The 15,536-nt window shown below is 38.4% G+C and overlaps 1 protein-coding gene across 1 annotated transcript in view; it reads right to left on the minus strand.

Annotated features, from left to right (window-relative positions):
• Window positions 1-345: 345 nt before the first annotated feature.
• LOC124875849 (short transient receptor potential channel 4-like) overlaps window positions 346-15,536 on the minus strand; it is a 42,200-nt gene continuing 27,009 nt past the window's right edge. The window contains exons 7-15 of the mRNA XM_047378246.1: window positions 7,924-8,269; window positions 7,115-7,254; window positions 6,820-7,020; window positions 6,616-6,737; window positions 5,810-6,005; window positions 5,524-5,718; window positions 4,641-4,682; window positions 4,231-4,320; window positions 346-2,666 (exon numbers count right to left, since the gene is read on the minus strand). Coding sequence (XP_047234202.1) covers window positions 2,022-2,666; window positions 4,231-4,320; window positions 4,641-4,682; window positions 5,524-5,718; window positions 5,810-6,005; window positions 6,616-6,737; window positions 6,820-7,020; window positions 7,115-7,254; window positions 7,924-8,269 — 1,977 coding nt within the window. The 3' untranslated portion in view covers window positions 346-2,021. The remainder of the gene's footprint in view (window positions 2,667-4,230; window positions 4,321-4,640; window positions 4,683-5,523; window positions 5,719-5,809; window positions 6,006-6,615; window positions 6,738-6,819; window positions 7,021-7,114; window positions 7,255-7,923; window positions 8,270-15,536) is intronic.

Here is a 15,536-nt window from a genome sequence, read left to right on the forward strand (position 1 = left end):
TCTTAGAGGCAACATCATACTAAAAATGGTAGCCACAAGGCTGCACCAAAGACTTGCAGTTTGGTAAAAGGCAATTTTAGGCACAGATATGCAAAAACACATCTGTGTTCATTGACCCCAAAGCTAAAATGTCAAACCTCTACTAAGTTTAAGCTGCAAACATTAGTCCCCACAAGCACAGCAGCTGTTGGCCATGTCCAGAAATTTTCATGGCTCTTGTTCACACAAAATCTAGTCATATCTATGCAGTTTTTAAGGGTAACATGGCATAAAATAGCGGGAATTCAACAATAAAAATGATTTCAAGCAATAGAAAGCACATACATAAAAACAGTCAAGAGAAAATAAAGAGAATATTTTATTATTTTGGCTTGTTTTAAATGATCTCCATTAATGTAAACTAACATACATCTTAAAAACATAATATCCTATCAAAATAACATGTTACTTTTCTGCTTAAGTGATGAGACTTGAGAAATGTGTTGTCTGAAATGGCTGATAGGTTGTGTTCACATTTTTTTGTGTTCTAGATAAGAGAATTAACCGGCGGCGCAGAGGTCTGCCCGTCAGAACGACATGAATAACAATCCAAGTTTTTTTTGCATAGAAAAACATTGACAAAATGTGTGCATGATGAGAGCTCGACACATCTGTGAAAGACTGAATGCCGTTTTAAATTGTCTAAAGTGCAGAAACAGACAGTGTAAGGCAAAAAGTCAGGTTGAAAACAACACATCTATTGCTCTAGTGAGATAAGGGAGATGCAGGAAGGTAAAGTTGTCCAGAGATAAACAGGAAAGGAAAAGAGGTAGAGAGATTGTATAAGGAGAGGGTAAACAAGATAGTTTGAACAAAATGCACATTCCCGATAAAGACAAGGGAAATAAAGGAGAATTACAAAGTGAATGGTTTGTTTTGGAAAATAATTACTTTTCGATCATCTGTAAGGAAGAGATAAGATGAAATGATCATATCGGCACATGTTAATCCTCGGCATGCTCACACATGAGTTCAGTCACCTTTGCTGCATATCCTCCGCTGATCCAAATCACTTCAACTACAAGCCGTTCCAAATCTCCAAAGATCAAAGCTAATCGTTAGTTTAGCAACAACTGGAAAAGTTAGACTCTGCAAAAGTCATGGCAAACGTTCTCTGCTGAAACTAGCTCTGATTGTCACTCCTGTCTTCAGTAAAACTTCACCTGTAGTTCTGAGTACAGTGCCTTGCAAAAATATTAATACTCCCTGATTTTTATTTACAGTTTATGTTACAGCCACAAACTTCTATATATTTTTTATACAGTTAATATGACAGACCAACACAAAGTAGGATGTTGTTGTGAAGTGGTGCCAGCAGAAACAGCTGAAGAAAAGCCCACCTCACAGCATGATGGCGTATTGGGTGTATTGAGGGTGATGTATAGCGCAAGTTTTCATCGATGCACAAACTTTTTTTGTAGGGCAAAACGTTCAGTTTTCATTTCAGCTGACCAGAGCACCATCTTTAACATGGTTGCTGTATCCCCTACATGGATTGTTGCAAATCTTGAAATGGGAGTCTTTATCGCTTTCACCCAACAAGTTTTGTTCTTGCGACTCCTCCATAAAGGCCAGACTTGTGAAGTACATGGCAAATAGTTGTCCTGTCACCATTCTCTCACCTGAGTTGTGGAGCTCTGTAGCTCCTCTTGGCTACCTCTCTGAACAATGCTCTTCTTGCCGGGTCAGTCAGTTTAGCTGGAATGTAAGACCTTCACCGAACAGCAGAATTCATGCTGAAATTTAATAACACAGATATGTCCTCTGTTAAGTAATTAGGTTCCTTCTGAAGGCAACTGGATTTTATTTAGGGATATTTGAGAAAAGGGCCTAAATACAAAAGCACATCACACTTCATAATTATGTGGTGTATGTTGGTTTATCACATAAGGTTTTAACAGATACACAGATTTGTGACTGTCACATGAAAGAATTTATGGAACACGAATGCTTTTGCAAGGCACTATATGTATATTCATGTCTCATCCTTCCTTTATTGGGGACCCTGCATTTTCTACCTCTTCTTCAGTTTGTTTACCTTCACATTCAAGGCTGCTGTTAATGTTTAACTCTTTTTTATTATCTGGAAACTCCACAAATTTATTCATGAGTAGTTCTTCTTCAACCTTAACCTTGGCCATAAGGTCTTTGCTCTGCTCTTCCATCTCTGAGCCCCCTGACTCCCCTGCCTCCTCTGAGAGAGAGTACATCTCTCTCAAATTCTTGCTTGACCTTAATGGGACTTCTTTGCTGCTCCAGTGGCGTTTCTGAAACAAACTAATTTCGCTAATATCTTTGGAGCAGTTTCTCCACTGGCTCGAAGATTCGCTGCAGCCCTCATCTGAGGCCAACAGTCCATTAGGAAGACCGTTGGATGCTTCAGAGGGCCTGGGTGAAGCTAGAGAACTGCTTTGTTTAAGGATGGATGCGGTGATCTTGAATCGGTTGAGCTTGTTTTTTGTGTGGCTGGCCGGAAGGCCAGGAGAAATCTTGAGCGAGGAATTTGGATAAGCCAGGGTGGATTCCACAGAACTGCCATTGGCTATTGCACCCTGTAGAGCAGGCTTTCCTGTCTTCATCATGCCCATCACCTCATAACGGAAGCTGGAAATATCTTGCTTTAGTTCCTAAGAGAACAAAGAAATAGTCGGTTCACTCTGAAATAACTAACGCATGTCTTTAATTATTTGTTTCTATGGCTGTAGAAAACTCAGTCTAGGAAAATATTACTGCAGGAATTATTTAAACAGAGCAGCAAAAAACCCTTATGCTGCGTTCAGACCAAACGCGGTTTGAGCATCAGGGGCGTCTGGTTTTCATGCAAAGTCTATGTGGACGCGCCTCTTGGAGCGGCGAGAGGTCCTGCGGCGCGTTTCACGAGTCCGGCGGGGCGCATCTTAACGCGTTTCGAGCATTTCAAACCTCTGACACACGTTACGCGCATCCAAATCGTCCGACGCTCGAGTTGGGAAATTTGAACTTTTGGAGGGTGACGCGCCACGTCAACCAATCAGAGAAGCTCAGCTTTCTGACGTAGTGAGGTTTTTTATCATGTGACGGAAAGACCACAAAGATCCCGGGAAATCCCACAAAGACAATGGAGGATAAACTTATCGTTGCGGTTTGTGCCCATCCAATTATTTATGATACTTCCAGCTACCACTACAAATTGAGCGCCTGTAGTTGGTGTTCTGGTATGAGATGCGGGCGCCGATGCGGGTCAGAAAGTTGTCAAACTGGGCCGGGGACAGACGAAAATAGCGCAGAAAGCAAACTGTTTTTGGTGTTTGTAGAAATGGTTTATACCAGCTTTTAGCCGAGATTCTACAATTTCTGTGGATACCACATTTGTTTATGTTTAGCTAATGAAACTTTCAGTAAAGAAAGTAGAAAAAAAACAAAAGTTAAATTCTGCCCCCAGTACTGGGGGTTGGGCTTAAGAGGTGCTTCGCTGACTAAAAACATTGCAATTTCTCTTTAAAAATTTTGAACCGCTGAAAACTATAAAAAAGAGACCTATTTACACTTACAAATCAAAACCAGACATCTTGCTTCCCTTTCTGGCACTGTAGCTTTTCAATTATTGTTCTGCATCAACAGACATGCTGTTTGTTGATGCATTTGTAGAATGAAAAAGTAGGGTTTTCCAGTTTTGATGTATTTAGTGAACAAGGCTTGATCCAGGCAAAACTGCACAATTCTGATCACTTTCCGACTGAGAGACGTATTATTTTTGTAAAAGCTTTATTTTACTAAACAAAATGGTGTCAAGATGATGTTTTAGCAAAGTCGGTCCAGCCCCTCATAGAAATTGTTTACATTTTTTCTAGCACAGGCCAAGCACCTGGTGCTGCCTGTAAATATTTATGTATATATGTCTGTATATCTCTTGCATATAAACTAGGAGATTAGTCACTATGTTTTTATGTTATTGCTAATTGGTCATAACAAAAACAACTGATGTGATGGAGACAGATTACATCTGTCAGAGAGAACCAAAAATAGCACTGCTATGTGTCAGAAAAACAGTTCTCTGCAAAATATAGCATAAATCACCACTGTGACTCTGACAAGCAATTTTTACAAGTAGATTTGACACTACTAGGGAAGGCAATCATTTGATCTACTATATATAGAAATACTGAAAACAGCTGCTTTTGGTTATTTATACTCTGTGGGACCTGATTATACCTTGAAGTTGTCCTCAGTCAGGCCTTCCTCTGTCTTAGCATCTCTGATCATTGCAGCAACATAACGTTTTACCAGGTTCCTTAATACCTCCTAAAACAAAATATGAATGCCTTATTAAAACATCTGACAAGAAAAGGACAGCAATATATACACAGAAAATAAAATCTATCCATAGCAACATCTTATATGCAGACAATGGAACGACCCCATGCGGATGTTGGCAAATAGGAAATCCTCAGCAGAGAATGATAATAAATATCCCACTGGCTGTAATTGTCAGGCCTGCTGAATGTGACAGTGTGTGCTCAAATTAATATTGGAAGTGCAGAAAGACATTTGTGGGACCCGGTTTCCTGAATGCACACAAACAACAGTGCATTGAAGTCATAGTATTCAACTTGAGTTTTTACCTGATATTGAAGGTTTAGCCTCACATTCTCCGCTGCTCGTCTCTGCAGACATATTAGAGAATTTACATTGAATAAGAAAAGAGGAGAAAAAAAAATAAAAGAAATCTTATCAGGATATTCCTCATAACATTACAGTTGTAAACTAGTGATACTTCTTTAACCTTACGAGAAGCATATTAGTGCTACTTCTTTACCCTTACTAGATGCCTCACTGTAACTGGATTGAAGAAAGATTGGGGCCCAGTCAGATTTTATAACACTACATCTAATTTCACATGTATAGGGAGAAAGGTGTTGGAAATAGTTGTACAAAAAATTTATTATTCTCTTGAACTGTGAATGATTCACAAATGTCTGTTGCTCCTATGGTCCTTTATATCATTTAAAATCTCATGTTGGAGGTGAAAACAGCACAAAGACACAATTTTTCATTTCATGTGACAGGAAGGACAACATACATATAACTGGGCGTCATCACCTTTTCTGCATCAACTAGTAAGGGCCATCTTCTTGCTCTTTCTTCAACTTCTCAATTTTTTTTACTCTTTTTTTTTTACGTTTTTAGTGGGACCAGTGGCCTTTCCTCACAGTAATCAGACAGGAAAAGGGCAGAGATAATAAAGGTGGGAGGGACAGGCAGTAAAGTGCTGGAGTCACTGTGTTGGATGCTTCTGTTGAGAACTAATAACCTCCATACATGGGGGGCCCAGTGTATTGCAATGATTCCTGATTCAAGGATCTGAATTGACCTAAAGAACCTTAAGTCAACAACAGTGGTCATTATGCAAAGATATATTGCAAAGTGTAGGTTGTTTCTGTTTGGTCAACAACATATGACAATGAAAATAAAAAGTATGTTGTTTTGTCCAGTAAACCAACTTACTCCAAGAGTTCCAAGGCTTTCGGTTCTCTTAGACTGTGTCCTCTTACACACTTGTCTCTTGATCCAGCACATGAGGTACCAGAATGTTTTGGGGCTCGGGATTATGTTGAAAGGGGCTGGAACAGTGGCCCCCTCCTCAAAGTAACTCATCCACAACTTTGTCCTGGCAAACTTCCACTCAATGTCTGCATGGTCCTGAAACCAGATTTTGGTACTTTTGAAAAACATGTTCTGGGTGAGTGTTGTGACATTATTTTTTTCTTCATGTATGACCTCATGTACTCACAGCAATGTGCTGGTAGGAGTTGTTCATCATGGCAATGAGCATGTTGAGGAGCACCACCAGGGAAATGATGTTGTATGTACCAAACATGGTGGCACCAACAAATTCAGTGAACTGGTGGTCCGGATCCACATTGGTCACATAGAGGCTGATCAGCCCGAAGATAGACCAGAAAAGGGATTGCAGGGTTTCAAATAACCTACAAGAGATTTAGAAATATTGTAAATGTTCTACATTGTACAGATCTACAGCTTCATTGTTCATCACATGCTTATACAAATACCATTCCATTGGTATTTGTCAGTCAGTCAGTCATTTTCTATACCGCTTCTTCCATAGTGGGTCGCAGGGAAGCTGGTGCCTATCTCCAGCAGTCTATGGGCGGGAGGCGAGGTACACTCTGGAGAGCTCGCCAGTCCATCGCAGGACAACACACAAACACACAACACTCCTTCACACACTTAAGGGCAATTTAGAGAAACCAATTAACCTAACAGGCAAGTCTTTGGACTGTGGGAGGAAGCCGGATTACCTGGAGAGAACCCATGACCTTCTTGCTGCAAGGTAACAGTGCTACCAACTGTGCCACTGTGGGTGGTTGTAACAGGTACCGTAACAGGTACTAAATAATGCACAATCATTTGTGAGTGATAATTTAGGAACGTAAGCAGGATGTTTCAGTTTCTCTTAGCAACAGAAAGCTTTTCACACATTTTACAGTCAGTAACAGTTTACAAAGTAAAAAGTATTTTTCTTTCACACCTATTTTCACAGTATCACACATTGGCTCCACACATGCAGAAACTCACGAAGAGAAAGCGTTATTCTGCTCTACACAGCGGATCCCTTTGCATTTTCCTTTCTCTTCTGAAGCCTTTGTCTCATAATAAAAGTATAGCTGGTTAAGCCCATTAGCGAAGGCCAGGAGAACCTGAAGAAAGAACAACAAATTTCAAATATACTTTCCCATTGTGCATATCTACTGTAAGGCTAGAAGCATTTGTTGAGTTTACCAGACAGTAAATAAAAAGGAACTTCAGAATATCCAGCAGCATTCGCCCAAGTGAAATCTGCAGAGGCCCCAGATGGGAATTAGCTGTGAAGAGGGAGATGAGGCGCAGGGAACTAAATATGTTCGCTATAGCAAACACTGCCTCAGCTACTAACGTTGGGTGCCACATTTCCCACTGGTTCCTGGGTTTAGTACCACTGTACTGAATAAGGAAGAAGAAAGGATGGAACAGGAAGTGAAAGCACAGAAGATGTCACTCTCTGACATTTCTACAGCCGTACAATACAAATGATTACCTTGGTGTAGGCGACAATCTTCAGGGAGATGGTGGCCAGGTACAGAGAGTTCATGACAAAGTCCATAAGGTTCCACCAGTCATGGACGTAGTCCTGGAAACCACCGTCCCACATTTGCTTGATCTCCGCCCAAATAAATCCTAGGACAAAGGTATAAGGATGATAAATGTTTGGGTCTGACTGACTAATTAGCAGGTGTGTAGGGAGAATCAAAGCAGAAGATCTTAGTAATAGTATAAGCATTAAAATATTTTTTTTTAGATACAGTGCTTCACAAAAGTATTTCGTTTTTTAATGTTTTATCACGTTACAACAGGAAACTTTAACATCTTTGTTGAGATTTTAAGGAATAGACAAACTATAACAAACTATAACCTTTGGGTAGAAGAACCATTTACTCTGATATCCATAAAATTGATGAGTGCTGAGGCTACCTTGTGATGAAGAATGGGACAGAAAAGATCCAAAATACTCACAGCTATAATTTGAGTGATAAGTAACTCTACAATCTCCAAAGTTTTGATTGAATAAGAGTGAATCAAACTTTTGTTTTTTTAAACATTTGAAAATGCTTCATTTTTGTCCTTCCGCTTTGCAATTAGGCACTTCTTCATGTTGATCTATCACATAAAATTCCAAAGAAATTCACTGAAATTCCTTTTTGTAAGGTGACAAAATGTGAAACAGTTCAAAGGGTAACATTCTTTTGCATGGCATAGGATCAACAACCAACACAAGGGCTCTGAAGTTTACTTTTGGTGTCATCATGCTTAAGCACTGATAGAACCACTATTTGCTGTTATACTCACCCAGTACCCATGGTAGTATCATCCACTCCACAGTGGTCGGTGGAGGGCCCTGTCGGTCCTGCCTGTCTTGTTCTGTGGTGACAATGTGCTGAGAAGCGAGCAGCAGTAGGAACAGGAAGGTCAGGTATGATGCAGTATGGCAGATAAACTTGATGAAGGGCTTGCGGATAAAGTTGCCATAGCGACTCTTGGGAGCGATGAGGTACCAGAGGGCAAAAACAGGGTAGAGGAGGCCAATGAAAACACAAGTGATGAACTTCCCGGCCCAGTGGCGCCGCCTCCAGCCGGGAAACTCATCGTACCACCTGGACGCCAGAAGCTGCTGACAATTTGGCTGAGCTACAAACTTCAACAAAAATGAAAAAAGTACAGGGTTATGAGAGTTAAATTTACCTTTTTTTCTCATCTACAGACATAAATCAAATGCCTCATAGGACCTTTTCATACATTATTCCAAAGTAAGGCTGTGGCATGTAAGCCTGCTTGGAAAGAGCTTCCTCCCGTAGGCTGTTTTTTTTGTTTCCAATAATATGATGCGGATGGTAATAATCCGCCCAAATTAGGAACTGCAGCAAACGTGAGCAATAAATCATGGAGTGGGAAGCATTAGGAAAGTGAAAACAGTGAAGGGTTGGTCATCTACATAGACTGAAATTTTAAAAAGTTGCACGTTTAAGAAAGATTAAGGTGTAATCTCTACAGCGATGTGCAAATATAATCTCTGCTCACAGAAGTACATGTTTCACATCCACAGGAGCATAGAGTATTTATTTTATTTTTTCAGACCGGCTAAAAATATTGTGTCATTTTCTTCTGTGTCTTTTGCCTGTTTGTTGTGTAGTAGTGCTTTAAACACGTGGCTGCAAATTAAAAGACTTGATGTTGAATTTCTTCTTAATATGGGTCCAAATGTTGTTATGATTCAGGAACAAAGGCAAACAGTAATTATCTAAAGCTACTGAATGTGGCCTTTATGGGCCAGCATACATATATGCAAACAGTTATATAGATGCAAACAATATTGTGAAATATTATGCTGAGTATTTATATCAGCGTGCTGACCGACCCTGGTGGGTTTCAGTTCATTATTTCTGCAGCTTTGTTTCCATGGGAACCACAGACCCCCCCCCCCCCCCCCCCCCCCTATCTGTGTTGGGGTATGAGGCAGAAGGGCTTATCTTCCTCTGCTTCAGCTACAATACAGGTACAAACTGTGAGATCGAAAGGGAGAAATGGCAAATTTCATGAACAAAGGAGAAGATATGTACTTCACAACGGGAATATTTAATGGCCATAATTTAGAAAAAATAAATGTGAAGAGAAGGAGAAAAGGCTTCATCTGATTTCCTTTAATTCCCCCTCTTACATAAGTTATATTAATAAGCTAATTGTTTAAAAGAGATAGCTGGGTCTAGTAATAAAAATCTTTAAGTCAGAAAGTAATGACATAAAATCTTGTACTGCAACTTTCAAAATAGCTCTTTTGGTCTCTTCCAGGAATGCTTTATACATTTTATGTTAAATATGTTTCTATGGGAAGAGTTGGCAACAAAAGTGTATTATGCATTCACAAACAATGGTTGATTTTCAGATTACATCAGAGATGTTCAAAAATTATTTTTCCAAGTTGAAGTTAAGTCTCAAAGCACTAATGACTGAAATGATATATAGCTGCAGACTGCATTTAGCATTTCTGACTTGCATGTATCAGTTTTTACAAGTTTATGACAAACAAGTGATTTTCAGATTCAAGAAAAACACTGACAAGTAAAGAAAAGAATGTAGATTTTATGTAAATTCTTATAAATTAATGAACGGGTCCAAACATATCTTCCTGAAATTCAGATTCAGTAAGCACTAATCAACCCAGGAGAGGAGTAGATTTTTATCTGCACACAGTGCCTTCCTCTGAGACTGTTATCTTTGAGTCATTTTCCAGAACTACTTTTTCTTTTCAGCTTTAAAACTCTTCCTCTTTTCCCTTTTCCCCAGTGAGAGAAAATCTAAACAAGGCAACATCAATGTGATGGTACCCCTTCTTTTGCCTTTCCCAGTCACTTAGAAAAGCTTGCTGCAGAAAAGAGCGAAATTTGCCTGAGGTGGCTGTTTCACACAACTCAAATCCAGCTGGAAAACCACCTCTTCACAAAGCACCTCATCGACTGTCATCTGTCCATAAGTGCTCTTAAAAAAGTGCTCTTTGCCAAGTAAGTTCAGATGGTTTCAACCTTGGTGAGGACAAGTTTACTTGCAGCTTTACAGACATATAGAGTCTGTCTAAACCATACCTCACTTTTAAAAACAAACATTGAAAAGCACATTTTGTTTTTATTTGCAAAGATCTACCATTTGGATAGAGATGAAGGCCATATTTATATTTTTGGAAACCAACAGGCATTATTAGGAATAAATAAGTTGCTACTGTGAAGAAAGATTTTTTGTTTAAACTCATCATGTACATGAATTATTATCTTAGCATAAATTTCTAAATTTAAAAAATCACACCTATGCAATCACAACTGCACTTTTAGTATTGCATGTCACTTCATAAAGGTTCCACAATATGATAAGAATTAGAAGATGGCTTTAAAAAGCATACATCTGGACATTTACATTTTATGGACATTTCGAAGTTACTGTCTAAAAGGACATTTAAGTTCTAATTCACTGGTGGGAACCAACAGAATTAATACTATTCAAAACTGAACCAAGAGAGAATCTCTACAAGATTGAATGCTTTTGTTCACTATGTTTCAACAAGATTTGTCTTGTAAAACCCTGTAGTTTAGATTCCTTGTAAACTTCTGAGACTAAATATTATAATTCCTAAGAGCAGAGTCTCACAGTCTGTAAAACAGATGGTTGTTAGTTCACTCTTATTTCACAATAAATGACTTTTCAACACTTTTGTTCAGAATAGTGAAGTGTGTGCTTCTTAGTTGCATATATATGTTATGTGCATTTCCTGAAGCTACATAAAAACAATTCTCATTATCCCATTCTTTTGCACACTTATTGTCTTGACTGTACAATTTTAAAAGGCAATATTATGACACTACACTCTTCAGATTCATAAGGTAAAAAGAACTTCTAAAAATGTATTATTGTAGTTTTTTGGAGATCAACGCATCTATTACTTATTTTACACAAACCAAATCCCAAATGTTTTCAAGCCATGCTCTAGGATCATCTTGAATAGACATACTGTATGTTGTGTATAATGTAATGTAACATATTACATTGGTAGAATTCTGATCAAAAAGCCCAAGTAATTTAGCAAAGGTATAATCTCAATAATAATAACGAAATTATGAAAATTTAAAAAATATATACTTGTAGTGTTCTAAATGGGGATTCACTTGTATGATTATTTTAGAATTGTACTGGGATCAACTGCATCCATCATTCCCTCTTACTTGTAAAATAAGCACTTTAATTTTACTGACTTGTTAGGAGGGAAGTTTTCTGCAACCAAATGCTAAAATTAAAACTTTAATGGTTGCTCTAGCCTGTCAGTCCAATTTAAAGGAGCTTTTAAAATGCTTTACCTCTAAATTGCAGTTTTTATCAGAAATCACAAGAGGGCAACATAAAACTATAGTATATAAAATTGATAGCATCCCTCTTGGTGCCTTTGACCATTTTAAGCATTGAGGGGGAAAGCTATTTTTATTCTTACCACTTCCAGAATGCTCACCGACAGTTTTGCTAGTAAAACAGTAGAAATACAACCAAACCACAGGCGTGTATGGGGATGGATGTAATCAGTACCGTATCTTTGTGTTACTGATAATATTTATCTGATTTGGCCTCCTGCTGAAAGAAATAGAGTGCTGTGTGAGCTTAGTTACTCCTGTGGAGATTTGTCTTCAGATCATTATGAACTGCCTTTTCTTAACCCTTGGAGCACAGCGGCAATAAATTAAAGGAAAAGAAATAAGAAATGTGATTATTAAGTACAAAATAACTAAATCCCGCACACAGCAAGGGTTAATAGGCAGAGATGTTCTTCATTTTGTGGAGGGTCAAAACCAGCCTTCTCATGACAAACAGCCTGCAATTAAAAACACGAAATCTCACATTCAGGCTGAGCTTTGTGCCAATTATAGGTGCTTCTGTATTTGCCTGGAAAATTGGTGAAGGGGAAAAGATAAAAAAAGGGAAAAAGAGTGTTCTTTGTAAGAGTAAATAAGCCCTTTAAGTCCAACTAAAAAGTGTCTGCCTTTGTGTGTCAGAGGGCTAAACCCCTATTTGCTGCGGAGATAAGGTGTCAAAGGAACAAAAAATTTGTAGGACGACCTTTTTTTATTGTCTGTGTTAGTGTGTTAGGTGTTTGAGGGGTTGTGCACACAGATGGTATTATGTTCAGGACATAGCTGCAGAAAATGTAGCCATTTTTCAGTTTATTCAGTATTTCTAATCTGGGTTACAAGTCTGAGCTCAAAATCTTTTATAGACCACAAACCTTAAGCTTTCTTTTCCAAACGAGCAAGGGTTTACTACAGGAAGATACTTTTTGCACGTGAAGCAGAAGTAAACCTTTTTCTGCAAGCGTTGTTTGCTCACAATAAACTGGAACTGTACTGAAATACGCCTTAGGCCGAATTACCAACTAATTGTATTAAACAGAGTAAACACGTTGGTGCTACCCTAGCACTTCAACAAAATGCTCTACATGTACATGTTGTCAACAGGAACAAGATGTGATCTCAAGGTCAACCCTAATGTAGAATAATGCAATGGGTTATTTTCCTGTATGTATATGGTTATTTCTAATCTAGTATCACCTGGGACTCTATGTTGGCATATGCCTAATCCTAAATCAATTTTATCGATATTGGGAACCATATGCCAGTAGGGATATTCAGATTGTAACACTTTTATTTGTTTACTTTATATTATCTGCAATCCATCTCAGTGGAGAGAAACTTAAAAGCTCATGAGGCAGCAACAAAACATCCCTTTACACAAATTACAAGACAAATTTGTTAATCAGACTTCACAACAAATGTTACCTGTTTGAAGCAAAAAAAATTTATAAAACATCAGAAACTTGGAGATGGTGAAAATAACATCATATCAAGACTGAATAAAATCATTAACCACACAACCATAGTCATCTTTAGCAGAATTACTTCACTATAAGTTGTCTCCCAGCAAATCATCTTTGCAGGACCATTTATCATTTAAAAATGGCAGCTGGGTGTTTTTTTTTTTTTTTTCCACAACAGGACACAGTGTTGTCTGTCAAAGTCCTGCTACTGTTGAAGGACACCAAGATGATGCTATAGAAGGGCATGATGGCACATTTTAAATATAATTAACACACATCAGAAGACTGGAAAATGTTAGGAGATGCAAATGTGATGTAGGTACCTGGCAGGATGTATTCTTGCAATTTTCAGTGGAGATCAAAAGATAATGTTTGTTAAGAGATTAATTAAGATGACAGGGCATGGTCTATCATCTCGGCCACCTGTACACCTGCCAATTCATTGCTTTTTGTAACTCACTGCATTCATCTTCAGTGTGTGTGTGCATATGTTAATGATGCAATATAACTAGGAAGAAACAGTCATAAATTAAGATTCCTCTGAAAAGTGCATCTGCTCTGACGGCCCGACAGAACTCCTAGCAAAGAAAAGCAAAGTGAAATTCAAATTGCCCTTTGGGAGTAATGTACTTGCTCCTTCATCATTTTGCATTCACCTTTATATTTAGCTGAACATTTCTGCAGTGAAATATAATTTTAACGGCTTTTATTGCCTTCAGCCTTCCCCTAACTTTGTAAGTGCATTAAGGATTCTACTTCCCAAATCCATTTTCCATTAAGAAGCATCGTAACTCATGCATTAATAGTGAGGCACTTTGCAAACATTATCTTTCCTTTTTCCAGCATACCAAAAGTACCAAAAGTGTGAAAATGTTAGCATAAACAGTTTAAATGTACCCTCTAAATGACTGTTAAGCACTACATTCTTTAAAGGAACCTCTTTATATAATTTGCTATGCAGTAGATTTGCAAAGAAGCATAAAACAAATATGCTAATACTTCAGCCGATTTAAATTACCCTATTTGCACACTAATTGTTCTGCCCACTAGGAATGCATTATATACTGTGACGGAAGTAAACAGTCGTGACAGCAGAAGTCAGTGGCCTTTAAAAATGTATATATTTTAAACCTATAGGTGCTGGTCATATTAGAATATGATGAAAAAAAATATTTATTTCAGTAATTCCATTCAAAAGGTGAATTTTGTATATTATATTCATTCGTTACACACAGACTGACATATTTCAAATGTTAATTCTTTTAATTATCATTATTATAACTGACAACTAATGAAAACCCCAAATTCAGTATCTCAGAAAATTTGAATATTAATTAAGACCAATACAAAAAAACTGATTTCTAGAAATGCCGGCCAACTGAAACATATGAACATGAAAAGTATGAGCATGTACAACACTCAGTACTTAGTTGGGGCTCCTTTTGCCTGGGTTACTGTAGCAATGCGACGTGGCATGGAGTCGATCAGTCTGTGGCACAGTTCAGGTGTCATGAGAGCCCAGGTTGCTATGATAGTGGCCTTCAGCTCATCTAAACAGGGATACCATAGTCCTTAAACCAGGTACTGGTAGCTTTGGCACTGTGTGCAGGTGCCAAATCCTGTTGGAAAAGGAAATCTGCATCTTCATAAAGTTGGTCAGCAGCAGGAAGCATGAAGTGCTCTAAAACTTCCTGTTAGATGGCTGCGTTGACCTTGGACCTTAGAAAACACAATGGACCAACACCAGCAGATGACATGGCAACCCAAACCATCACTCACTGTGGAAACTTTTCACTGGACCTCAAGCAACGTCGATTATGTGCCTCTCATCTCTTCCTCCAGACTCTGGGACCTTGATTTCCAAAGGAAATGCTAAATATACTTTCAACAGAGAACATAACTTTGGACCACTCAGCAGCAGCCCAGTTGTTGTCTTTAACCCAGGCAAGATGCTTCTGATGCTGTCTCTTGTTCAAGAGTGGTTTGAAACAAGGAATGTGACAGCTGAAATTCTTGCATACGTCTGTGTGTGAACTTTCAGCTGTGAAATATTAGAGGGGTTTCTTGTATGTACAGCCTGCTTTAGGTCATCCAACAGCATATTGAGATCTGGGCTTTGATTCAGCCCTGGAGTTTCCATTTCCTAATTTTCAGAAAGTCTTTGGTGGATTCAGTGGTACGATTTGGGTTTATGTGTATGTTTCTGACAAACTTTAGTATGGCCTTTATGTCTTCCATGAAAGTTAAACTTGTGCAGTCTTTTTCTGTTTGTACAGGTAAAAACTTTAATATTAAAAGTATCAAGAGCATGCTGTAGTTGATTTTAGGGATTTTGGAGATTGTTCTTATCATCTTTCGTCTGCTCCCAGACTGAACTTGCTTGGCAGCCAGACCTGAGCTGGTGTTAGTGATATCGAATGACCTCCACTTGTTGACTAATATACAATGCCTGATTTCAAAGTCTTTTTGATTTCTTTAAACCTCTTTCCAGATTCATGAGCAGTCTAATTTCTGAAGGTCCCAGACAGCTCTTCCAATGTTAACATGGTGTTCATTCTCA

Source organism: Girardinichthys multiradiatus, chromosome 11 (genome assembly GCF_021462225.1).
Source record: "Girardinichthys multiradiatus isolate DD_20200921_A chromosome 11, DD_fGirMul_XY1, whole genome shotgun sequence".
Taxonomy (NCBI): Eukaryota; Metazoa; Chordata; class Actinopteri; order Cyprinodontiformes; family Goodeidae; genus Girardinichthys; species Girardinichthys multiradiatus.